The sequence below is a fragment of the Miniopterus schreibersii genome (genome assembly GCF_964146895.1).
Source record: "Miniopterus schreibersii genome assembly, chromosome: 11".
In the NCBI taxonomy this organism is placed as follows: Eukaryota; Metazoa; Chordata; class Mammalia; order Chiroptera; family Miniopteridae; genus Miniopterus; species Miniopterus schreibersii.
In genome coordinates this window covers 71,903,082-71,930,746 of record NC_138111.1, presented here as the reverse complement: position 1 = coordinate 71,930,746, position 27,665 = coordinate 71,903,082, and the positions used below count along the sequence as shown (strand labels likewise).

At 41.5% G+C, this 27,665-nt stretch overlaps 1 protein-coding gene across 7 annotated transcripts in view; it reads right to left on the bottom strand.

Annotated features, from left to right (window-relative positions):
- MFSD14B (major facilitator superfamily domain containing 14B) overlaps positions 1 to 27,665 on the bottom strand; it is a 92,868-nt gene that overhangs the window by 9,393 nt on the left and 55,810 nt on the right. For all 7 annotated transcript variants that reach the window (XM_081151480.1, XM_081151486.1, XM_081151481.1 and 4 more), the window contains 2 exons: positions 10,273 to 10,491; positions 8,723 to 8,836 (listed from right to left, as the gene is read on the bottom strand). In XM_081151480.1, the coding sequence (XP_081007606.1) occupies positions 8,723 to 8,836; positions 10,273 to 10,491 (333 nt within the window). The remainder of the gene's footprint in view (positions 1 to 8,722; positions 8,837 to 10,272; positions 10,492 to 27,665) is intronic.

Here is a 27,665-nt window from a genome sequence, read left to right as displayed (position 1 = left end):
CAACCCTGAGGAAAAAGAAAGGCCAAGGTATCACGCTCTCTGACTTCAAATTATACTACAAAACTACAATAATAAAAACAGTACAGTACTGGCAGAAAAACAAACACACAAATTAATGGAACACAACTGAAAACCCAGAGATAAATCCACACCTATATGGGCAGCTACTTTTCAACAAAGGAGCCAAAAACATACAATGGAAAAAGGAAAGTCAGTCTCTCCAATCAATGGTGCTGGGAAAACTGGACCACCACAAGCAACAGAATGAAACTAGACTGCTGACACCATACACAAAAGGTAATTAAAAATGGATTAAAGACTTGAATGTAAGACCTGAAACAATAAAATACATGGTAGAACACAAACATAGGCACTGAATTTATAGACTTTGGTCTCAGAGGGGTTTTTGTGAACTTGACCCTAAAGGCAAGAAAAGCTGGAAGGATACATGGATGGGACTATTTCAAACTAAAAGGCTTCTGTAAGGCAAAAGACACCACCAACAAAACAAAAAGGCAGCCAACCAAAGGAAAGGAGGTATTTGCAAATGATACCTCTGATAAGGTGCTAATATTTAAAATATATAAAGTACTCCGAAGTACAACTCAAAAACATAAAAAAGCAATTTAATTAAAAAATGGGCAGAGAATCTGAACAGACATTTTTTCATCGGAAAACATACAGGTACATGAAAAAATGCTCAGTATCACTAATTAGAAGAAAAATGGGTATCAAAACCACAATGAGATACCACCTCAAAACTGTCAGAACAGCTATTATCAAAAAGAAAAGATTTAACCCTGGCTGGCATGGGACGGTTGGCTGGGGCGTCATCCCAGAAGCTGAAAGGCTGCGGGTCTGATTCCCAGTCAGGGCCCGTACGGAGGCAACCAGCTGATGTACCCTCTCTCACCCCTCCCCTTCTAAAATCAGTAAGTATATCCTTCAGTGAGGATTGAAAAAAGAAAAGAATTAACAAGTGTCAGCGAGGATATTAAGAAAAAAGAACACTGTGAACTCTTAATGGGAATGTTAACTGATGCAGCCACTATGGAAAACAGTGTGATGGTTGCTCAAAAAATGAAGAATAGAGCAATCATATAACTCAGCAATCCTTCTTCTGGGTATCTACCTGAAAAAATTTAAAAACACTTATTCTTAAAGCTGTATGAACCCCTATGTTCGCTGCAGCATTATTCGTAATAGCTAGGACATGGAAACAACCTAAGCATCCTTTGAAGAATGACCAAATAAAGAAGATGTGGTACATATATAAAATGGACTACTACTCAGCCATAAAAAAGATAAAATACTGTCACTTGGGACAACATGGATAAATCTTGAGAGTACCTGTGTTAAGTGAAATAAGCCAGACAGAAAAGGAGAACTGTATGATTTCATATGTGAGATACAAGACAAACAAACAAAAACAACAAAGAGAAAACATCTCACAGACACAGACAGCAGAATGGTAGTTACCAGAAGGGAATGGGGGTTGGGGGAAGAGAGAAAAAGTAAAGGAGGTCAAATACATGGTGACAAAAGGACACTAGGCTTTGAACGGTGAGCACTATGCACTATAAAGTTGTACATCTGAAATTTATATAATGTTATTAACCAATGTTATTCCAATAAATTTAAGAAAAATAATAATAAAATTAAATACCTAAGGGGAAAAAATTGGTTGCATTTCTTTCTTTCTTTTTTTTAAATATATCTTTATTGATTTCAGAGAGAGGAAAGGAGAGGTAGATAGATAGAAACATCAATGATGAGAGAGTCATTGATCTGCTGCAGCCCGCAGCCCGGGCATGTGCCCTGACCGGGAATCGAACCCTGATCGCCTGGATCCTAGGTCGACGCTCAACCGCTGAGCCACACACAGCCGGGCTGGTTGTATTTCTTTACATTAATAATGAACTATAAGAAAGATAAATCCATTTTCAATTGCATCAAAAAGAATAAAATACATAGGAATAAATTTAACCAAGGCAGAGAAAGACATGTATATTTAAAACTATAAGGTATTAATGAACAAAGTTGAAGAAGACACAAAGAAATAGAAAGATATTCTGTGCTTATGGACTGGAAGAATTAATACTGTTAAAATTTCCATACTCTACCCAAAGAATTATACAAATCAATGCATACCTATAAAAATTCCAATTATATTTTTCCCCAAAACAGAAGAAACAATCCTAAAATCTGTAAGGAAACACAAAAGACCCTGAATAGTCAAAGCAATCTTGAGAAAGAACAAAGCTGGAGGCATCACACTCCTCAATTTCAAATATATTTAAACAGCATGGTACTGGCATAGAAACAGACAAATAGATTAATGGAACCAATTAAGAGAGCCCAGAAATAAACCCATGTATATATGGTCAATTAATTTATGATGAAGCCAAGAACATACAATGGGGAAAAGACAGTCTCTTCAAAAACAGTGTTGGAAAAATTGGGCAGCCATGCAAAAGAATGAAACTAGACCACCTTGTTACACCACACACAAAAATTAACTAAAAATCGATTAAGGACTTGAATGTAGGACCTGAAACCATAAAACTTATAGAAGAAAAGTAGGTGGTAAGCTCCCTGACATAGGTCTTGGCGATGACTCTGTGAATCTAACACCAAAATCAAAAGCAACAAAAGTAAGAATAAACAAGTGGGACTCTATCAAACTAAAAAGGAAATCATCAACAAAATGAAAAAGCAACCTACTGAATGGGAAGAAATAATTGGATGTCATATATCTGATAAGGGACTAATATCCAAAATATGTAAAGAATTCATGCAACTCAGCAGCAACAAACAATCCAATTTTAAAAATGGGCATAAAATAAATAAATTAATTTTAAAAAAAAGGGCATAAAACTGAACAGACATTTTTCCAAAGAAGACATACAGGTGGCCAACAGGAACATGAAAAGATGCTGAAATCAAGAATCATCAGAGAAATGCAAGTCAAAACTGCAATGATATTACCTAACACCAGTGAAAATGGCTATTATAAAAAAGACAAGAAATTACAAGTGTTGGTGAGGATGCGGAGAAAAGGGAACCCTCATGCACTGTTGGTGGGAGTGTAAATTGGTGCAACCACTATGGAAAATACTATGGAAGTTCCTCAAACTGTGGTAGGCAGTTAGACAAGAGCAGAGCAAGGAAAATGGGCCAGGTACAGAAGGTCACCAGGGTGGAGAGCCCCAAGTGCCTAGCAAACGACAATTTGCTCCCCTAGCATGCAGTTTGGACCCCCTGCCCTTTCCTCCCTAGAGATAACATCTAGGCCTCAGCTGTATTTCAGCCCCAGGCCTAGAAAAGCAGCAAAACCAGACAAGTGACACCAAGGCTAACCTCAGGACCAGCTGCCCTAGGGCCGACCACTCAATCAGTGGAGACCTAGACCCTGAAAGGACACACCTGGAAAGCTTCGACTATGCTATTGAGATCTTCCCCGGGACCTCCCCTAAAATCTCCACCCTTAAAACCCTTAGGAGAGAGGACCTCACCCACTCTCCCCCCTGAGAGCATGCTTATGCCTTTCCCTTCCCCTGCCCCCTACCCCTCTCCCCCAGGGCAAGTAGGGGCAGGTCCATCCCCTTTCCCTTCCTCACTTTTAAGCTCCAAGGGCCCTTCTTTTGCCTCTATATAAATTGTTTCCTAAGCCCATTTCTTCTACAAATTACTTTCTGTACCTCTGTGATTTTCCAAATAAATGTTCTCTTATGGTTTGAGTCTTGGCTCTGAATTCTAGCCAGAACTCAAGTACTGAGGTTGCTGAACCTAGGTCCAGCCTGACTTCACCGGTCAGACACCTGGTGCCGTTCCCACTGAAAATAGAACTACCATATGATACAGGAATTCCACTTCTGGGGATTTATTTGGGGTGGGGGGAAAAAAGAAAACACTAATTTGAAACAATATATGCGTCCCATATTCACTGCAGTGTTATTTATTATAGCCAAGAGAATGTAACAACCCACGTGTCCACTGATGGATAAATGCATAAAGAAATGTGGTTTGTATAAAATGGAATATTATTCATCCATAAAAAAGTGTCTATTGATGGATTTATAGGTAAAGATGTGGTACACACACACAGAAATATTATTCATCAACAGAATGAAATCTTGCCATTTGCAACAGCATGGATGGACCTAGAGGGCATTGTGCTAAGTGAAATAAGCCAGACAGAGAAAGCCAAATACCATATGGATTCACTTATATGTGGAATCTTAAATTTTTTAAAATGCTCATAAATACTGAAAACATATTGGTGGTTGCCAGAGGCAGCTGGGGGTGGGAAATAAGAAATGGGTAAACTTTTTTTTTTTTTTTTAGTTTAAATACACTGAAAAAAACAAATAAAAAAAACACTTGGAGATAAAAAGGCCAAGGGCTACCAGCCAGTTTGGCTCAGTGGTTAGAGCGTCGGCCTGTGGACTGAAGGGTCCTGGGTTAGATTCCAGCCAAGGACACGCACCTGGGGTGCAGGCTCGATCCCTGGCCCTGGTCAGGGCACCTGTGGGAGGCAGCCCTCGACGTGTCTCTCACATCGAGGCCTCTCTCTGGAACGCAGTGGGGGAAGCACCCTCAGGTGAGGACTAGGCAGGCCCAAGGCTGGAGCAGGGTGCAAGGGCAGGGAGGGAGCCCTGCTGCCAAAGTGTGCAGGTTAGAATAAAGGCGTTTGCAGGCAGAAAGAGTGCAGTGGGGTGGGGTGGGGTGCAGGGAGGGAAGGCAGGAAGCTGACTGATTTTATAAATGGCAGATATGCACTAAAGAAAAGATGTTCTAACAAACAAAATGAACTGACAAACAAAATAGGTCCAGAGACATGGAGACAGGGAACAGAGTGACGGATCTCAGAGGGGACGGAGAGAGATTAACCAAAGAACATACGTGCGCATATGCAGAGGCCAAGAACACAGGCAACAGTGCGGCGAGGGCTGGGGCAGAGGGAGAAAAATGGAGAAACCTGTGATAGTGTCAACAGTAAGAAAGAAAAGGAAAAAAGAAAAGGGCTGAAAGAAACTTTTTAAAAACAGATGCTCTTCAGCTAGAATGAAAGCAGTCTCAAGGATTTATGACAATGAAAAGCTCCTGAAATGGAAAACGTGTCAAATTTACCTCAATAAAAAAGAAATGGAGCCCGGCCAGCGCGGCTCAGCGGCTGAGTGTCGACCTGGGAGCCAGGCGATCGGGGTTCGACTCCCGGTCAGGGCATAGGCCCGGGGTGCGGGCTTGACCCCCAGCGGGGGGGTGCAGGAGGCAGCCGGGCAGTGACTCTCATCATTGATGCTTCTCTCTCTCTCCCCTCCCTGAAATCAATAAAGATATATAAAAAATAAAAAGAAATGGTAAATATGTAAATATATCTAAAAGAACATTAATTATATAAAACAATTATATGCACATTTGTTAAGAGTTAAAATATAATGACACAGCCCGGCCGGCGTGGCTCAGCAGTTGAGCATCGACCTATGGTCCCGGAGATGGAGGTTCAATTCCTGGTCAGGGCACATGCCCGGGCTGGGGCTTGATCCCTGGTGAGGGGCATGCAGAAGGCAGCCGATCAATGACTCTCTTATCATTGACCTATCTCTCTCCCCTTCCCTCTCTCTTAAATCAATAAAGATATATTAAAAAAAAAAAAAAAAAAAAAGAATCTCAAAAAAACGACACAGAAATTACTTGACAAGAACATACAGTGGTGGGCAAAAGTACTTACAGTTGTGAGTATGCAAAACAGAGTTTATTGATGTATTATTATTTATTAATTATTGTATTATGTATTTGTACAACTGAAACCTACTTTTGCCAACCGCATATAACTCAGGATGATTAAGAGAGTCAAAGGTCCTTAAATAAAGTAGGAAATGCCAATAGTATTACTTCATTAGAGGTCAATGTATCATAAGACACAAGAGGTAATCTCCAGGGTAGGCACTGAAATTTGCAGCCAATAAGCTAATGGAAAAAACAAAACCAGTTCCTTCACGGTTTAACAAAATTACTTTAAAGAGCAAAGAAGCAAGTATAAGCAGACAAAAGAGAACGCATGAGAAAGAAAGGGAAACAATTATTGAGGACATTATGCACCCTTATTTCATAAGCGACTGCCTCCTTCACGTCACACAAGTGCGCTAGATCCCGTTTCCCACATCAGTGCTGCTAACATTAACAATATTCTATTAGTTGCTAATCATATTTGAGTTTTAAAAAATTAGAAACCAAAAATGTGGTTTTAAGTATTATTTCTCTGCCTACATTTGTAAATGAGCATATTTTTAAAGTTCTATTGAGATAGAACATAAATGCTACACAATTCCCCCATTATAAGCGTACAATTCAATGGTTTTATATATTCAGAGTTGGACAGTGATATCACAATCAATTTTAGAAGATCTCATCACTCCTCAAAGAAACACCCCGTTCTCCTGGCCTACGCCTCCACCCAGCCAGAAATCTGCTTCCTGTCTCTATGGATTTGTTTATTCTGAGCATTTCATGCAAATGGTGTCATACAGTATATGGTCCTGGCTTCTTCCATTTAGCATGTTTTCAAAGTTCACTCATGTTGTTGTGTTATCAGTGCTTCATTGCTTTTTATTGCCAAGTAATAACATTCCATTGTATTGATATGCCACATGCCTTGATCCATTTAATGAGTCGATAGACATTTGGGTTGTTTCTACTTTTAGGCTGTTATGAATAATAATTTGCATAGTTTCTGTATAGACATGCTTTTTCCATTTCTCTTGGCTATATACCTAAGTCTAGATTTGATAGGAAGCCTACGACGAACACTTTGAGGACCTCCCAGACTCCTTCGCACAGTGGCTACACCATTTTACATTCCCACTAGATTATGAAGATTCCCGCTGCTCCATAGCCTTGTCATCTTCTTGATTAAAGCCACCTCAGCAGGTGTAAAGTGGTATCTCGTTGTTTCGATTTGCACTTCCTTGATGGCTACTGATGTGAAGCACCTTTTGGTGTGTTTATTGGCCATTTGCATATCTTCCTTGGAGAAGTAGCTATTTAAAATCCTTTGTCCAGTTTTCAGCTGAGTTAGCTGTCTTTTCGTCACTGAGTTAAGAGTTCTACACACGGCTCTGGTCGGGTGGCTCAGTCGCTAGAGCATCGTCCCGTGTACCAAGAGGTTTCGAGTCCAGTCCCCGGTCTGGTGCGTACAGGGGGCAGCTGATTGTTGTTTCTCTCCCATCAATGTTTCTCTCCCTCTCTCCCTTCCCCTCTCTCTAAAATCAATAAAAACATATCCTTGGGTGAGGATTAAAGAAGTTCTACACACACTGGATGTGGGCTCCTTATCAGATGCATGATTTACAAGGGTCAGGTGCCACTTTAATTAAAATGTGTGTGTTAGCTTCTTTAAAGCAAGCACAAATACAAAATAACAGAACGATTCTGGTCTGCTGTAATTATTGGTGGTGGTGATGGTGGTGACATAAGCATATGTATAGGAACAAAGGAGAGAAAAAATTATTCAGTTGTTTATTATACATGTGAAGGGATATGATTTTTCACTTTCTTCTTTGGGCTTTCCCATTTTTCCTACATTATATGCATATTTTGTTTAATGCATAATTTAATTGCCACCACTCTTCCCTCTAAATCTCTAGCTTCCACCCACCAAAAATGAGCAAAACAAAATAGAACTGCTTGAAAAAAGTTTTACTTTCATGCCACCATGTAAAGTATTAGTGTCACAACCTCAGGAAAACTATGAGAAAGGCAAATTTAACAAATTTCATTTGAAAATATGTTCAAAATAGAGGGATTTATCTTAAGAGGGCTGCTCTGCCAAAGTTGAATAAACCAGTAGGACTTCCAGTGAAATCAGTAAAATACCAAGGCAGGCCCTAGCCAGACTGGCTCAGTGGTTAGAGCATCGGCCCTTGAACTGAAGGGTCCTGGGTTCGATTTTGGCAAGGGCACGTGCCTTGGTTGCAGGCTCGATCCTCAGCCCTAGTTGAGGCTCGTGCGGGAGGCAACCGATTGATGTGTCTCTCTCTCACATCGATGTTTCTCTCTCTCTCGCCATACCCCCGCCCCCCCCCCCTTAAAAAGCAATGGAAAAACTATCCTCAGGTGAGGACCAAAAAAAAGACCAAGGCAGGATTATAATGGAAGGCAACTCAAGTCTCAGCAATCCCAGAGCCTGAAACAATTTCTGGCAAAAGGAACTTTAAAAAAAAATTGTCTTAAGTCAATTGCCTTTGGGGGGAATAAAGCAAAGTATAAATTTTTAAAGAGGAAATAAATCAGAAGAGAAAAAATGTTATTTTGATTATTGCTTGCAAGCCACCGTGGAGCCCACAGCAGCACTGAAGGGTGGCCTCAGAAGGGGCTCAGCAAGCTGGCAGGTACTTCTGAAGTCAGCTTTCCCTCTCTGCAAAATTTAATGGATGTTATTGAAGATTTAAAACATTATGATAAATTCTGTTTCTGCTAATTCTTTCTGTATAATTCTCGAGAAAATTTTTTCCACAGTAAACATTTCACTCTATTTTAAAACATCATTGTGTGAAAGGGTTCCTTCCTGCCTCCTAATTACATGTCAGCACCTACATTTATAACTTGAAGCAAGTTCACACATTTTTTTCCTTCTACCCTGTTTTCCCAAAATACCTTTGACAGATACCAATCTTTGATTTTCCTTGTGTTCAAAAGCTACTAGGCATCCACTACTCACCTGCCTAAGATAGAGAAAAAAACTTGAATACTGTCCAGCTTCAGGAAGGTAGGAAAGAAACACGGTGATGCAGATTAGTAACACGGTAGAATCTTTTCCAACTTTCTTCAGTGACTAGGAAAAAGCAGAAAGAGATAAAGGAACATACAGCTTGGGAAGAGTCGATAATATTCTAACAACTGTGCACGGTGTCAGATGGGGCAGAGATTTATCAGGACGGTCACTTAGTTCTATAATCAGGGGGTGTACACCTGACACTAATATAATATTGTATGACAACTGTAATTGAAAACTAAAAAGAAGCAAATAGAAACTAATGTCATTGCTATTCTGCGACACTGCCTTCACTGCTACCATCTATTAAGGCAAGTAACAGTTGAAGGGATTAACATTAAATCTATCACCATCTCTCTGTGGACGTTACAAATCGAAATCTCAGAAGTATGTGCCTCAAATATTATGCGTAGTGCGTACAGACACACACGTTTGCCCATCTTTACTTAACAATACTAGTTCACATCCTGACACAGACCCTGAACATCCTATAAAACATACTGGAAACATGTTACTCCAGGACCTTTTAAGAAAAATTCATCTCTCTTTTTCATTCATAATATAACTTTAAAGCCACAGAAAGGATAGGCATTTCATTACACATAAATTCACTCTATTCTTTAAAATGTTAGTATTCAATTTGCCAGCAACCAGGTCGACAAAGTAGGTGGGAGGCCTGGCCGAATCCCGGGTATATGCCCGGTTTCCTACTTTCTCCAGATGGCACAAATGGATGGGGCAGAAATAGTATGGGCCGGGTCCCCAGGTCATGCCCCACAAGGGCTTTCTGCAAAAGAACTTCTCATGAGTTAGTTTTCTTATTACACATATTTTCCTAAAAGGTAAGCTTGGGAGAGAAAAAGCAAGTATCAAATCCCTGGTTAATGTTTTTCTGCACATATTTTCTTCAAGAACAATTTCAAACCAAGAGGGGGAGCTAAGCCTCTTCTCCTAAGTACTTTTTTGAGTTGTTAATGGGACTATCCCATGCCAAAAATAAAAATAAAAAATTACAGAAAACAAAGAATCCATTCAATCTGCAAAATACAAGTTCAAAGCCTAAATTCAAGGTCTAAATGGATATATTTCAACAACTGAGAAAGTAAGTACTTTAGTCAGAACAAACACTTCCATTCTTTTTAACTTAGTGAATGAGAACTACTCCAAACAACCACCTCCATTTATTTTGTTAAAAAAGAAACGAAAACCACCACTCAAAAAGCGAAAAATTCTTTCCCTCATCAAGAATTAACTGGACATGTTTCCTCTCTCCTGTTGTGACAGCTACATCACGACTTAAGAAATATCAACTCTATATATTCCTTGGTACACAGTCTACCTCAGTCCCTTCCTTGCAATTAATTTCTTTCTATTTTTACTGGAGACAGGAATGGGATGAACAACTGCTGGGATGCCTGAGGTTGCAGAAATGTTCTTTTATTTGCATGGTTTGGAAAGATACTTAGAAAAGTAAATGTTTTCATATTTTTATTTACCGCAAAAGGGTCTGCTTGTTTCCAAGAAATCTGAGCTCCCCAGGAGAGTGGTCTCATTTTCTCTGAGAAAGATTCTGGAACAGCCAATAAGATGAAGCAGATGTCCAGAAGAGCCACCACTGTGGCCACTTGCACAACGAGGCTGTCTCCATATCTGGCTGAGAGGTATGCTCCAATGGCCGGGCTGCTGACCAGACTGGCTGCAAAGGTGGCTGAGACCTGTGGAAAAAGCACTCTCTCACTCAGCGTCCCACCTGCAGTAGTTTTAAACAAGACAAAGGAATGTGTTGCACATAAATTTTAAGAAAGAAAGAGTATTAAAGTCATTTTAAGAATTTTTTCACCTACTATTAACTAATTGGAGATATCCTGGAAAGCTACAAGAATTAAAAAAAAAATTATTAAAAATAAAAATTGTGACCCTGGCCAATGTGGCTCAGTGGGTGGGAGCATCATCCTGTACACCAAAGGTTGTGGGTTTGATCCCTGGTCAGGGCGCATGCAGGAGGCAACCGATTGATGTTTCTCTCCCACATTGATGTCTCCCTCCCTCTTCCCCCCTTCCCCTCTCCCTAATATCAATGAAAAAAATATCCTTGGGTGAGGATTGAAAAAAAAAATTGTGAAAACCTTCCCCATAAATAAAACATACATGCTTTAGTTTTCTTTGAGAAATAGGGCTGTGGGGAGAAAGGTATAAAAAAAATGCCTACAGAGTTTATGATAAAAATCTACAAATTACTCAGGGACTGTGTTTGATTTTATCTCTCAGAAATAGGCACTGTTTGAGCTTCCGGTCAACATGGCAGAGTAGGAAAACGCTGTCCTTGCCTCTTCCCACGACCACATAAAAATTACAACTAAATTACAAAACAATCACCATTGAGGACCTCCTAAAGATTAGCTAAACAGAAGTCCAATACCTAAGGATATAGAGAAGAACCCACATTGAGACTGGTAAGAGGGGCAGAGGAGCAGATTGGGCTGGCCCCACACCCACACGTGACAGTTAAAATCAGGAGGGTATCTCAGCTGCAGCGGCCCCTCAGAGGGGCAAGGGGTCACAGCCCCTAACCAGGCCCCCAGCTCAGGTTCCAGTGCTATGAAAACCAGCAGGAATTGTGACTGAGTGAGATGGAGGACTGCTGGAGTCCAAGATGGTCCTCTTCAAAGGCCAGGCATGAACTTACTCACTGACTGACTCTCTCTCTGAGCTCAAGTGCTGAGGTAGCAGCATGAAAGGCTCCGGAAATGTACAGGGAGGAACTAAATCGTTGGTGATCAGGGCGAGGGCTATAGGGGCAGCTTTCTCCCAGGCAAAAGTGCTGGCAGAGACCATTATTCCTTTGCTGAGCTCTCTCCCTCCAGATGAAGGTGGGCGCCATGTTTGAGTCTCCATCAACCTGGCTCACACTGTTCACCCAGCCCTGGTGATTCCCTGAGACTTGCCCCACCCAACTTGCAGGATCACCCAAGCCAATTCCAGTGCTGTTTCCATACAACTGGCCTAACTAGGCTTATGCTGCAGACTTTCCTAAATTCTGTCAAAGGTTCACAAACCTCAAACACACAGCATCTGGCCTCAGCATGCCCTGTACTTCCTGCTAAGAGGCCCCAGGCCCAGCATTAGCAGCAGTGGCCTCAGTTCACACCTTGGCCTCTCCCTGGCACCTCCAAGCCCAGCACAAGTGGCAACCATCTGGAAAACACTTTGTAGCTCATGCTGGGTAGGGTGCAGGCAGCAGCTGACATTGGCCTGCACCTACCAGGAGGCCACAGAGTCAGCTCACCCAGGGGACAGCTTCAGACCACACCAAAGCATAACCCAAAAATCTCCACGAGTGACACACTCAAGGGGTAAACTCAGCAGGCATCAGAGCCCCACTGAAGTGAATCTTGCTCCATTGGGTCAGCCCCTGCCCAGCATATCCTCTATGATGGTTGTGGCCAGTCCTCGCAGCCGATCAGAATGGGGGTAAAATCCCTCCTACTGATGTGCCAACAGCAATCAAAGATCGACTACAACAGGAAAAATGAAGATAGAAAACAAAAAAGAACCAGCCAGAAATAAAGAGTACAATAACTGAAAAGAATACACTAATTAAAATGAAGAATGCATTCCAGGGGGAGGCAAGATGGCTACAGAATAGCTGGAGGCTGAGTGCCTTTGCTCCCAGCCATGGACAAGATCTACAGCTAAAATACTGAGGAATCGACCTGAAGAACTGAGAGAAGTGTAACTAATTGGACATATTATATCCAAGGAGCACTGAAGAAGCAATGTAGAGACTGTAAGAGGAGGGGAGTCACAGAGAGGGGGAGTCCCCCTGAAGCAGGTGCTTGGCTGAGAGGTTGAGTGATATTGGATACAAAGCTCCCTCCCCTTGGGAGTGTGAGGTCTCAACCCCACACAGGGGTCCCAAACCTAGAGCAGCAGGGACTGGAAGAAGAGCCTGTGAAGCACCTGCCAGAGGGATGCTGGGTCCATCCCTTCCCAGGGAAGGAGCGCTCCTATTGCTAGCAGCCCACCCTAAGAAGTTCGCTCAGGATCTGACTGGTGGAAAGGTTGTGCTGTGCAGTGTTTGGGTTCATTGGAGGGGTCTGTGGGCTGTACCCAGAAGTGACTTTGAGGGACCCTCTATTTTCATGAAAGGCACTGTGCAGAGCCCCAGTTAGTGACTGAACTGGTTGACTTGGGGAAAGGGGAAGGGAATCTCCCACCTCCAGTGTGGGGTTGGAACCCCTCCCCTGACCTGTAGAACCTCTTAGAATGCTAATCCTGTGGGGTTAGTGGCAAAGAGGAGCAGGGCAGGCCTGGGAGTTTTGGCCCACACTGCAGAGTTGGGAGCACGAGTGCAGCTGGGAATTTCAGCCCCCACTCTGCTGAGACCAGCCACGTGGAGAGATCGGACTCCTGTAAGGGGCTGATTTTCTAACTGCTCCTGCTTGGACCTGTGGCGTGAGGGCACTGGTTCCACGCAGAGCTGGAAATTTTGGACTGTATTCCCTGGAAAGGCTTCTATGGGGAGACAGACGAGCAAGTGCTGGGCTCAGTGATGGCATGGTGGGGAGCCTTCTATTGGGGAGATAGATGGGCGAGTGTTGGACTCAGTGAATGCATGGTGGGGAACCTTCTACTGGGGAGATAGATGGGCGAGTGCTAGGCTCTGTGACTGCATGGTGGGGAGGCTGATCCAAATTCCCTGTGAGTTAGCCAGGCAGCCCCAGGAAGGAGAGGTAGAGCCCTCCTACAGGCTGTGAACACCACCCACAACAGGTTCAGCTCTGTGAAGTCCTGGATACCCCTACTGGGGCAGTTCTGTGGGGGATGAAAGAGTGGCTCAGAGAAGGACATTACAAGTGTGAGACCCTCAGAGGATGGAACCAGGAGGAAGTGCTTAGCCCCCTCCTGCAGGCTGGGCCAGCAACATTCTAATCTGGAGATTCTTTTGATCTATCCCTCTGAGCAAGCCCCCTAGGGGGAACTAGAGTTGGATATCTGATAGAGACTGAAGAGTATGGCTTTGAAGTAGAGACTAATTTGCCTTCATTGAGTACCTGACTGCATAACCTCTAAGCAGGGGAGCAACTTGCCTGAGCTAGGCTAACCTGGGTTGACCCTAAAGACTCTCCTCAGAAAGCACTGGAGGAAGATTAGGCAACCTTGGGGGGGGGCGGAGGAGCTGACAGGTGGAGGTGGACCTCAGGGAGCCTCACACCAACCACAGATCTGCACATAGCTCTAAGCTAAAAGAAGCCCACCCATTTACACAGACTGGTCTTTCTCATGAACACAGGTCTAAAAGACTCAGACACAAACACTGATCGGCGTTAATTACACACAGGTAGCCCAAGGCCAGTTACAAATGTCTGATAGTGACCTGCATCTGAAATCCACTAGAGGAGTTTGACCTAATTAGACACACAAACAGCACACCCAAAGGTGTATCCAGGAACAACCCCACCTGGTAGGTGAACCCCTTCACAGACACCCAGTCTGTAGGGTTAACGATTGTGCCACTGAGCCCATGAAGACAACTCGAGACTGCACCTGCACAGCAGTTTGCACACCATGGTCGGGATTGAGCCTCATAGTGAACAAGCCTGAGGGTTGACCCCAACCACAAAAGAACCATCGTCAATCAAGACCCAATTACAACAGGAGAGTCCAAACAACCCACAAAAGAGACATTCCTAGAACACCTAGCTCAGGAGATCAAGGAGACTGCACCACTGGGAGCCAGAGGACACCTACAACAGGTCACCCCACCAAGACGAGAGGTCACAGCAGTCCTTTCTAAAACATAAAAGCAAACTCAAAGAGACAGCCAAAATGGGGAGACAAAGAAAAAGGCCTGAAATGAAAGACAGGAGGACACGCCAGAAAAAGAGCTAAATGGAACAGAAGGGAAGCAATATGTCAGATAGAGAATTCAAAGTAGTGGTTATAAGGATGCTCAAGAAACTTAGTGAGAACAACAACAGCATCAAGGATATAGAAAACATGAAAAATAATCAGCTGGAGAGGAAGAATGTCATATCTGAAATACAGAATACACTGGAAGGAATAGCTAGTAGGCTGGACGAGGTTGAGGACTGAATCCGTGAATTAGAAGACAAAGTAGAAAACATTAAATCAGAACAGAAAAAAGAGAAAATAATTAAAAAGAAAGAGGATAGTTTAAAGGAACATTGGGTCAACATGAAATATAACAAAATATGCATCATAGGAATACCAGAAGAAGAAGAAAGTGAACAAGGGATAGAGAGCCTGTTTGAAGAAATAATGACAGAAAACTTACCCAGCCTGGTGAAGGAAAATGTAATATAAGTTCAGGAAGCACAGAGAGTCTCAATCAAGATAAACACAAAGAGACCCACACCCAGGCACATCATAATTAAAGTGGCCAAAATTAAACACAAAGAGAGATTAGAATCTTAAAGGCAGCTAGAGAGAAACAGTTACCTATAAGGGAGTTCCCATAAGGCTATTAGTTGATTTCTCAAAACAAGCACTTCAGGCCAGAGGAATGACATCAAGTATTGAAAGTAATGAAAAGCAAGAACCTGCAACCAAATATACTCTATCCAGCAGGGCTATCATTTAAAATCAGAGGTGAAATAAAAAGCTTCCCAGACAAAAGACTAAAGGGCACTGCAAGAAATGCTAAAGGAACTGCTTTAAGAAAAAAGAGAGCCCTGGCCGATTTGACTCAGTGGTTAGTGTTGGCCTGTGTACTGAAGGATCCCAGGTTCGATTCTGGCCAAGGGCACATACCTTGGTTGCAGGCTCAATTCCTCGTCCTGGTCAGGGCTTGTGTGGGAGGCAACCAGTTCATGTGTCTTTCTCACATCAATGTTTCTCTCCCCCTAGCTCCTTCTCTCTCTGTCTCAGACTCTGTCTCTCTCCTTTCCACTCTCTCTGAAAAGCAATGGAAAAAATATAACACCGCCCCCCCCCCCAAAAAAGAAAAGAAATACAGAGAAGAATGTAGCATTTATCAATAATAACCTAAAACGTAAATGGGTTAAATGCTTCAATCAAACATAGGGTAGCCAAATAGATAAGAAAACATGACCCATATATATATGCTGTCTACAAGAGACCCACCCCAGAACAAAAGATACACACAGGCTGAGTGAAGGGATGGAAAAAAACATTCCATGCAATAGGAAGCCAAAAAAAGCTGCGGTAGCAATATTCATATCTGACAAAACAGACCTGAAAACAAAGGCCTTAGCAAGAGGATGCAGAAAAACCATTTGATAAAATCCAGCATCCATTTATGATAAAAACTCTCAGCAACGTGGGAATAGAGGCCATATATGAAAAACTCAATATTAAAGGCCATAGATGAAAAACTGACAGCCAACATCATACTTGATGAGCAAAAACTAAAAGTGTTTCCCTTAAGATCAGGTACAAGACAAGGATGTCCTCTTTCACCACTCTTATTCAACACAGTACTGGAAGTCTGACCCAAAGTGACCAGACAAAAATAAGAAGTAAAAAGCATCCAAATTGAAAAGGAGGAAGTAAAACAGTCATTATTTACAGATGACATGGTATTTTTTATAGAATATCCTAAAGACTCCACCAAAAAACTACTAGGTCTAATATATGAATTCAGCAAAGTGGCAGGGTATAAAATCAACATCCAGAAATTGATGGCAATTTTATACACCTATAATGAACTATCAGAAAGAGAAACTAAGAGAACAACCCCATTTACTACTGGAACAACAACAAAAAATAAGGTACCTAGGAATAAATTTAACCAAAGACAAAAGACCTGAACTCGGAGAACTGTATGACACTGAAGAAAAAAATGAAAGAAGGTACAAATAGGTGGAAGCATATACCATGTTCAAGGATTGGAAAAATCAGCATCATTAAAATGTCCATACTACCCAAAGCAATCTATAGATTCAATGTAATTCCTATCCAAATACCAATGACATATTTCACAGAACCAGAAAAAATATGCCAAAAATGTATATGGAACCAAAAAAGACCCCAAATAGCTGCAGTAATTTTGAGAAAGAACAAAGTTGGAAGGCTTACAGTACTGCATATCAAACTATACTACAAGTCAAAACAGCCTGGGACTGGCATAAGAATAATAGGCATATAGACCAATGGAACACAACAGAGATCCCAAAAATCAACCCATGCCTTTAGGGTCAATTAATATTTGACAAAGGAGGCAAGAGCATACAATTGAATAAAGACAGTCTCTTCAATAAATGGTGTTGGGAAAATTGGACAGGTACATGCAAAAATATGAAACTAGACCATCTTATCTCATATATACGATTGAACTCAAATTGGATAAAAGAATTAAATGTAAGTCATGAAACCATAAAAATCCTAGAAGAAAACACAGGGAGTAAAATCTCAGGCATCTCACAGCAATATTTTTGCCACTCTATCTCCGAGAGCAAGGGAAACTCAGGAAAAGATAAACACATGGGACTACATCAAGCTAAAAAGCTTCTGCACAGCAAAGGAAACCATCAACAAAATGAAAAAAGAACCCACTGTATAGGAGAACATATTTACCAATGATACATCCAATAAGGGATTAATTTCCAAAATATATAAAGAATGTATACAATTTAACACCAGGAACACAAACAATCCAGTTAAAAAATGGGCAAAATACTAAAATCGAAACTTCTCCAGAGAAGACTTACATATGGCGAATAGACATGAAAAAATGCTCAGTGACACCAATCATTAGGAAGATGCAAATTAAAACCACAATGAGGTATCACTTCACAGCTGTAAGAATGGCTACCATCCATAAATCATCAAACAAGTGCTGGTGAGGGTGTGGAGAAAGGGGAACCCTAGCACACTGTTGGTGGGAATGCAGACTGGTGCAGCCACTAAGGAAAACAGTATGGAATTTCCTCAAACAATAAAAATGGAACTGCCTTTTGACTCAGTGATCCCACTTCTAAGAATCCCGAAACACCAATCAGAAAGAATATGTGCACCCCTATGTTCATTGCAGCATTATTTACAACAGCCAAGATCAGGAAACAGCCCAAGTGCCCATCAGCAGATGAGTGGGTAAAAAAGCTGTGGGACATTCACACCATGGAACACTAAGTGGCTGTAAAATAGAAGGAACTCTTAACCTCTGCAATAGCATGGAGGGACATGAAGAATATTATGCCAAGTGAAATAAATCACTTAGGTTAAGACAAACACCATATGATCTCACTAATATGTGGAATCTAATGACCAAAATAAACTGCCCAACAAAATGGAACCGGAAGCATGGACACATGGGACACACTGGCTAGTGCCCGTGGGGAGGGGGAGTGGAGCTGACCGCATAAAGAAGATGAAGGGATTAGCTAAAGAACACATATGCAGCCCCATGGACATGGACAATAGTTTGGTGAAGGCCAACCTGGAGGTGGACAAAGAGGGGTAAGAAGGAGGGACAACTGTAATAATGTCAACATTAAAAATTTTTAATAAAGAAAAGAATACATTATGGGAAATAAATAGAAGATGAAGCAGAGGCTCAAATCAGTGATTTGGAAGACAAGGTAGCAGAAAACACCAAATCAAAACAGCAAAAGGAAAAAAAATCTTTAAAAATGAGGACAGGTTAACAAGCCTTTGGGATAACATCAAGTGTACCAACATTTGCATCATGGGGAACTAGAAGGAAAAAAGAGAGAGCAAGGGATTGAAAGCCTATTTGAAGAATAATGACAGAAAACTTCCCTAACCTGGCAAAGGAAACAAGTCCAAGAAGCACAGAGTGTCCCAAAGAAGCCCACACCAAGACACATCATAATTAAAATGGTAAAGTTTAAAGACAAAGAGAGAACCTTAAAAGCAGCAAGAGAAAAACAGTTATTTACCTACAGGGGAGCTCCCATAAGACTGCCAGCTGGATTTCTCAACAGAAACATTACAGGCCAGAAGAGACTGGAACAAAATATTTAAAACAATGAATAACAAGAACCTACAATCAAGCATACTCTACCCAGCAAGGCTATCATTTAGAATCAAAAGACAGAAAAAAGCTTCCCAGACCAGAAAAAGCTATAATTACCACCAACCCAGTATTACAAGAAATGTTAAAAGAACTGCTTTAAGAAAAAGAAGAAAAGAGTATCAAAAACATAAATAATAAAATGGCAATAACCATATACCTAGCAATAATTAGTTTAAATACACAGAGATTGAATACTTCAATCAAATGAAATAGGGCAGCTAAATAGAAAACAAAACAAGCCCCATGCATATGCTGACTACAAGATACCCACTTCAGATCAAAAGACAGACACAGGCTGTAAGTAAAAGGTTGCAAAAAGATATTTCATGAACATGGAAATAAAAAAAAAATGGGGTAGCAATACTTGTATCAGCCAATATGGATTTTAAAACAAAGCCTATAACAAAAAACAATGAAAAATATTTCATAATGATAAAGTGATCATTCCAACAAGAGGATATAAACCTTGTAAATATATGTGCACCGAACATAGGAGCACCTCAATATAGGAAGCAAATATTGATGGACATAAAGGGATTTATCAACAGTAATATAGTCATAGTAGATGAATTTAACACTCCACTGACATCAATGGATAGATCTACCAGACAGAAAACCAACAAGGAAAAGGCAGTCTTAAGTGACAAATTGGACCAGATAGATTTAATTTAGATTGTAAGAATATTTCACAACAAAGCAGCAGAATATGCATTGTTTTCAAGCTCCCATGGAACAATTTTTAGGATAGGCCACAAAGACTGAACTTGCATCAAGCATCTTCTCTGACCACAACAGTATGAAACTAGTAACCAATTACAAGAAGAAAACCCTGAAAAACACATAAACACATGGAGGCTAATAACATGTTACTAAACAATGAATCACCTAATAAAAACATACAGGAAGGAATCAAAAGATTCCTTGAAACAAATGATAAATGGTTCCCAGAACACAACCACCCAAACTTCATGGGACACAAAGTAGTTCTAAAAGGGAAATTGACAGCAATACACAGCAATACCTCAAAAAATAATGAAAATCTCTGGTAAACAACCTCTCATTACACCTAGAGGAACGAGAAAAAGGAGAACCAATAAAGCCCAAAATGAGCAGAAGGAAGGAAATAATAAAGACCAGAGTGAAAACAAATAAAATAGGGTCTTAAAAAACTCCAAGAGCCGGTTCTTTGAAAAGATAAACAAAACTGATAAACCTTTAACGAGACTCGTCAAGATGAAAAGAGAGAGGACTCAATAAATAAAATAAAAAACGAAAGAGGTGGCAATCCCGGTGTGGCAGGTGGAAGAGACTAGAGGCTACAATCTGAACAGGAGAAGGCGGCCAAGGCCCAGGACCGTCCAGTCAACCGGGAGTACAAGTATTTGGACCATACAGTGGACATCCAGCTACACCCAGGGGAGACACTCTGGAGGAAGCACTCGAGCAACATGCCATGGCCATGCCTGGTTACATGACAGACACTAGAAGCGTGAAGCCCTTCTAAACAAGGGACACAGAAACACACAGAGAGATGACTCACGGTCCCTTTTGTTTCACTTTTTGGATTGAGTGGCTCTATTAGTTCAGTGCTGATGAATTCTTCATACACCGGGAAGTGAAAAGTACTTAGTATTGGTCAAAGAAATTTCAAATGATGGCCAACTGGGTCAGGAAAATTCTCCTTGTCCAAGCACCGTCAGGAAACAGAAGTCAAGGCTACAACATGTTCACTAATGCAGGTCTAGAACGAAGAGAAGCCAGAAGTTTTTGTGATTACTGATATTTAAGGTACAAAAAACCAAAAAAAAAAAAAAAAGAAAATTCCTCCTGTGAAGAACTGTTTTTTCTCTTCCCTTTGAGAAGATGCCATTATATAAATTCTACAGTATCTGATGCTATGCGATAATCTGCAGAACAGAAACTTCCGCCTTAAAAGTGTGACTTTCACAAATGGAAAATCAAGGCATAGCCTTGGTCTGCATTAACCAGGTATTCAAATGTTAAAGAATTCTCCTGCTGGCAAGTAGTTCCTCCTTTACTAGGTCCCTGCTGCTCTACCTGGGTGGTTTCTGTTCCCTTTTCCTCAGACTTGTTTCATTCCTCTGCTTCACCTAACCTCTGCTTTGGATTCCTTCTAGTGTATTCATTTCAAATGCCACATTCTTCATTTCTCATTGGTTTGTTATAGTTCCAATGTCCCTTTAATGCCTACTGTCTTTCCGTTTAGGTTCTCAATGAGTTCATCCACTCTCCCCCTAAGCTTCTGAGCATCCTTATACCCACTGTTTTGAACTGCGAATCTGGTAGGTCGCTTGCCTGGATTTTATTTAGCTCTTTTTCTGGGGATTTCCCCCGTTCTTTTGATTTGGGGCATGTTTCTTTGTCTCCCCATTTTGTCTGCCTTTTTGTATGTCTCTCTGTGCATTAGGTAGATCTGCTATGTCTCCCCTTGTTGGTATGCAGGTCTTACGAAGTTGGTGTCCTGAGGGGCTCAGAAGCACAATCTTCCTGATCACTTGAGCTAGGTGTTCCAGCAATGTCTCAGGTGGTTTATATGAGCCCTCCTGTTGTAGTTGTGTCTTGACTGCTTTCAGCCCATCTGTGGACTAATGCCCACGCTGGCTGGCCATGAGGATCAACCCTGACCACAGTGAATGAGCCGCTGTGTGGGACCTGCCCCCTCAAAGTAGGGTTGGCCCCAGTAGGGTCTGGCGACTGCTGAGATCTCCCTTTGAATGTTCCACTTGTGAGGTTAGTTGGTCGTGCTCTGGTTTGGTCTGAAGCCCATCCCTGGTTGTGCTGGTTCTGGGTCCACTTGGGAGGAACTCTGGTGCAGGTGAATGTCAGATGCTGCCTGTAAATGGCCTTGGACTACCTGTGTGGAGCTACACGTAATCCACAGACTGACTCTATTGGGCCTGGGTGTGTGTGAGAAGAGACAAGCTGTGTATAAACGTTGGCTACCAGAAGCCCAAGCCTGGGGGCAGATTACTAAATGGCCCAAATACCCTGAGATCAGCCTCCACCTGGCAGCTGCTCCAACACCCCCTCAGGTGGCCTGGACTTCCTCAAGAGTCTTCTGAACAAAGTCTGTAGAGTGGGCCCAGGCTGGCCACAGCCCACAGTCTCTTCCACAAAGTACAAGCTCAATACAGCGGGGCAATTGGGGTCAGAACAGGGCTAGTGGATCTCCTGTTGGCGGATGGGCACCAGTGGCGTGCAGAGAGGGAAAAATGGCCCTTGTTCTAGAGCCATACAACTCAGTATCTGTCAGAATCTCCGCCAAAATCTCCTTAAGAAAAAAACTTGCACCAAAGGTGCTGGCTGAGAGCAGCCAGCCAACGTGAGTTTGGCAGGGTGTGGCCACTGGGAATCAGAGGGACAGGGCCACTGGGAATTGTGGGTCTCCTGTTGGCTGACAGCACCAGTGCTGTGCAGGGGGTGGAAAAATGGCCCACCGCTCCAGAGCCACAGAATTTACTGACCGTCTGAGTCTCCGACAAGCACTGTGTTTGCCTGAATCTCCTTAATTGTTCCCCAGGGCAGAGCCCACTGTGCCCAAGCTGCAACAGACCTTTCTGCAGGTTACAAGCTTGGCCAGGTGGGGCTACCAAGAGCTGGAGGCTGGCGCTGTAAGGATAGTTAAGTGATTGAGCCAGGGAATATGGCGCCTGCGGACACCTAGATGAAGCAGAGGATCAAATAAGCAATTTGAAGACGAGGAGGCAAAAACACCCAGTCAGGAAAGTAAGAAGAAAAATTAAAAAAAAAAATAGATTAAGGGACCTCTGGGACAACATGAAGTGTAACAACATCCCTTACAATAGCCAAGATGTGGAAGCAACTCCAAGTGCCCATCAATAGATGAGTGGATAAAAAAGCTGTGGTACACTGGAGCATTACTCAGCCATTAAAAAGAAAGAATTAAATCTTGCCATTTGTGACAGCATAGATGGACCTACAGGGTATCATGCTATGTGAAATAAGTCAGTCTGAGAAAGACAAACACCATATGACTTCACTTATATGTGGAATCTAAAGAGTGATGGCTGTCAGAGTGGAGGGACTTTGGGGGACTGGTGGAAAAGGTGAAGAGGCAGAGAAGTACAGACTGGTAGTTACAGAACAGTCACGGAGATGTAAAGCACAGAATAGGGAATACAGACAATAACACTGTAATAACTATGTATAGTGTCAGGTGAGTACTGGAAATATTAGGGGAATACTGTGTAAAGTATATGATTGTCTAACCTTGATGTTGTACACCTGAAACTAATACAAAATAATATTGATATTAAAAACATATTTACTTCTGAATAAATAATCCCATTTATATCAAAAAAAACACCCACCTTAAAAATATATTTAACCAAGGAAGTCAACACCTTGTACTTCAAAAACTGTAAGATATTATAGAAAGAAGTTAAAGAACATAAAAATAAATGGAAGGATGTGCCCAGATTTTTAAAAAAATATATTTTATTGATTTCAGAGACAGAAAAGGAGAGGGAGAGAAAGAGATAGAGACATCAATGATAAGAAAGCCATTAATTGGCTGCCTCCTGCACGATCCCAGGGGATCAAGCCTGCAACCCTGGACATGTGCCCTTACTGGGAATCGAGCTGAGACCTCTTGGGTCATAGGTCGATGCTCAACCACTGATCCACACCGGCTGGGCTATATCCAGATTATTTTGATAAGAAGAATTAACATCATTAAAAATGACCATACTATCCAAAGCAATCTATAGATTCAATGCAATTCCTATCAAAATATCAATGGTATTTTTCACAGAACTAGAACAAATAATCCTAAAATTTATATGGAACCACAAAAGACCCTGAATAGCCACAGCCATCTTGAGAAAAAGAACAAGGTTGGAGGTTTCAACTACCCCATATCAAACTATAGCACAAGGTCATAGTAATCAAAACAACATGCTACTGGCATAAAAAGAGACACACAGATCAATGGACAGAGAAGAGAGCCCAGAAATAATCCATGGTCAATTAACATATGAGAAGGGAGGCAAGAGTATACAATGGGATAAAGACAGTCTCTTTAATAAATGATTTTGGGAAAACCAGACAGACACATGGAAAAGAATGAAACTGGATTACTTTCTTACACCATATGCAAGAATAAATTCAAAACAGATTAAAGACTTAAAGGTAAGACCAGGAACCATAAAACTCCCAAAAGAAAACAAGAGTACTAAACTCTTTGACATACAGTATCTTAGTGGTAGCTTTCCTTCAGCAAGGGAAGCAAAGAAAAAGTAAGTAAACTACAGAGTTGCTATACAGTGAAGGAAACCATCGCAAACGAAAAGATAACCTACTGAATGGGAGAAGATATTTGTCAATGATACACTCAATAGAGCATTAGTGTTCAAAATATATAAGGAACTCATACTAGTTATCGCCAAAAAAGCAACCTGATGAAAAAATAGGCAAAGGACCTGAACAGACACTTCTCCAAAGAGGACATGCAGATGGCTAAGAGACATATGAAAAAATGCTCAACGTCACTAATCATCAGAGATGCAAATTAAAACCACAATGAGGTATCACTTCACAGCTGTAAGAATGGCTCCATCAACAAATCAACAAACGACACGTGCTGGCGAAGATGTGGAGAAAGGGGAGCCCTGGTGCACTGCTGGTGGGAGTGCAGACTGGTGTAGCCACTGTGGAAAACAGTGTGGACGTTCCTCAAACAATAAAAATGGAGCTGCCTTTTGGCCCAGTGATCCCACTTCTAGGAATATATCCTAAGAATCCCGAAACACTAATCAGAAAGAATATATGCACCCCTGTGTTCATAGCAGCGCAATTTACAGTAGCTAAGGTTTGGAAACAGCCCAAGTGCCCATCAGTAGATGAGTGGATAACAAAGCTATGGGACATTTATGCCATGGAATTCTATGCAGCTGTGAAAAAGGCTCGATTAACCTTTGAGACAGCATGGAGGGACCAGGAGAGAATAAGCCAGTCAGAAAAAGACAAGTATCACATGATCTCACTCATATGTGGAATCTAATGAACAAAATAAACTGATAAACAAACTGACAAATCTCTGAGGGAAGGTGGGGATGGAGGTTTGTGGGAAGAGATTAACCAAAGAACTTATATGCATATATGCATAACCCATGGCATACACAGACAATAGTGTGGTGCAGGGGGACACCGGTGCAAGGTGGAAGGAGGGGGGAAAGCTGGGACACCTGTAATACTTTCAACAATAAAGATAAATTTAAAAAAGAAAATGAAATATTTAAACACATCATAAAGATAGCACACGCAAATCAAATATTTAAGAATAAATTGAACATAATGGGCAGAATACCTGAACAGACATTTCTCTAGAGATAGTTTGCATGCAGGTGGCCAAGAGACATACGAAAATATGCTGAATATCACTAATTATCAGAGCAATGGATATTGAAACTATAATAAGATATCAGCTCATACCTGTCAGAATGGCTATTAGCAATACATTAGCAAACAACAAGTGTTGGGAAGGATATGGAGAAAAGGGACCACTTATATATGGTTGATGGGACTGCAAATTGGTGCAGCCACTACAGAGGTTCTTTAGAAATTAAAACACTAATTTGAAAAGATGTATGCATCCCTACGCTCATTAGGGGGTGTACAGAATTCCGATTTGGGGAACAGAAACTCCTGGATTCAGTATTTACTGAATACTTCCTATGTACCAGATGAGTAAGAAGATAGAGCTCCTGTCCTTCAGGTTTTTCCATGCTATTCAAGACATCAAGGCAACGGCATAACGACATTATAAATTGCAATGACATGCAAACAGCCGAGGGATCACTGCTGCAGCACCTCACGCACTAAGGAACAGTGCTGCAGTGTCCTCGAGTGCACAACATACCTGCACAGCAAGGGTCAATCACTCATTTACTCATAAGTTTTCCATTATCTAATCTTCTCTGATTTTGTATGTAAACTGCAAAGATACTCTATCACACAACATACAGATAAACAGCAATAAAAATGTTAAATAACCATCTTAAGTTCAAATAGAAAAGCCATTTTCCAATCTCTCTAAAATATAGTCAGACTTATAGCTGCTAAATATTAGCTGAAACTGCTTTTTATAATCCAAAGCATTCCAAGTGTAAAGAATTTAAAGATTATAGAGTACACAAAAGAAAACACTCAATCATTATACCATTATTTGCCAAAAAGGCATTTTATCACAACTACCTTCTAGCTAGTTTGGACAATTTCTAAAATAACAACTGGTCAGTAACTTAATAATTTAACTCCATTGCTCTTAGTGACCAAATCTTATCTATGTAACAATGATTTAACATGTAAGAATACATATGATACATGAGTATAATACATGAATATAAAATGACTGCCTTTTACAAGCACCTAACCGCCCCCTCAATTTGGAGGGGATACAATAGCTACTTCGGATGTATAGGAGAAAGAAATATTGACTGTGAGATTAATGCTCATTATTAAATGGTGTGTTCCGAACCACTGTAACTGTAAAATTCATCTTTCCCATCCAGGTGGTGCACCTTGCAACAGTGTTCTAAGGAAGTGCTCCAATTATTTTCTGGTATTTCCGCAATATAAATATTTGTAAAGTGCCATGGAGAAAACAAAATAAAGGCAGAAATCTTGATGAGACTTTTTAAGTCTTGCAAAACAGAGGAAGAAACAAGCATTATTATTTACAAGTCCATGTACATGGAGAGTCAAAAGTTTCACACCTGAGTTAGACGGCACAGCAGGGCAGATGTCCTCAGACAGAGAGAGGCAGGCCCACCCTTACTACTGACAGCCCGATTCAGCTAGGGCATTCTGTGCTCAGGACTCCCTCCTGTCACCTCTCCCTCCACTACTGCCCACTTGTCCCAATCTTCCTCCCTCCATTATTAGAGAAGTGAGCCCTATAGTTCTGCCTGGCGCTTCTCTCGCTGACCTCTCAACACCCCTATGGACAGGTATTATTTTACAGATGAAGAACTCAGCTAGTGAGCGGAGCTAAGTCGCTGGTTCCAGAACTTTCTCTGAAATCTTTCCTTAAAGCCCTAATGCTCAGCACAACAGCTTTGTGACTGGTTTTTCTTCTGAAAGCAAGGAACAAAAATCTAGTAAAATTGGAGGGAAATGAGTATCTCAATGGGTGTTTCCTACAGTGTAGAGAACTTGTGCACAAGTGTGCTAAGAGGCTTTGGTACCCCTAGATTTCTCTATTGACTGGCCTCTAGGAGCCATCCTGAGCACCTGCCTCCCATGACGGTGTCTTACCTGCTCCCTCTGTACTCCACTCTGCACTCCAGAGACGCCCTGGTTTTAGGACATGACAGGAGACACTCAGGAGAGGAGGGAACGAGGAAGGGATGAGAGGGCAGGTAGTAGCTAGAGGGGAAGTGGGGTTGAAAGGGAAATTTTTTAAACTATTGAGGTCTAAAATCAACAAAGTAAAAATGGCTATTGTGTTTTGTGGGACAGCAGTAACTGACTTATATGTCCATCACTGATTTGTGCAATTATTCATTCAATCAGTCAACACTGAATGATTACTTACTATCTCCCAGGAAGTGGGATTTAGAAGAAAAGGTAAGACTTGGGAAAAGAGAGAAGTAACCTGGGTTTCTGGCATTCAATCCCCCTCCAAACTATTCAACAATCCAGCCAGGTAATTTTTCTTCTTCTACCTTCTTTCTGTAAACATTTTCAAACACAGGAAAGTGGAGGGAAGAGCACAGTACACATTAGGGGGAAGCAGAATATATTACCCCAAATGTGCCACATGGCATGTGGATTGTTCTGAGCTGAAGGCAGTTAAGACCCAAAGACTCAGGAGAAGCTTTGTAC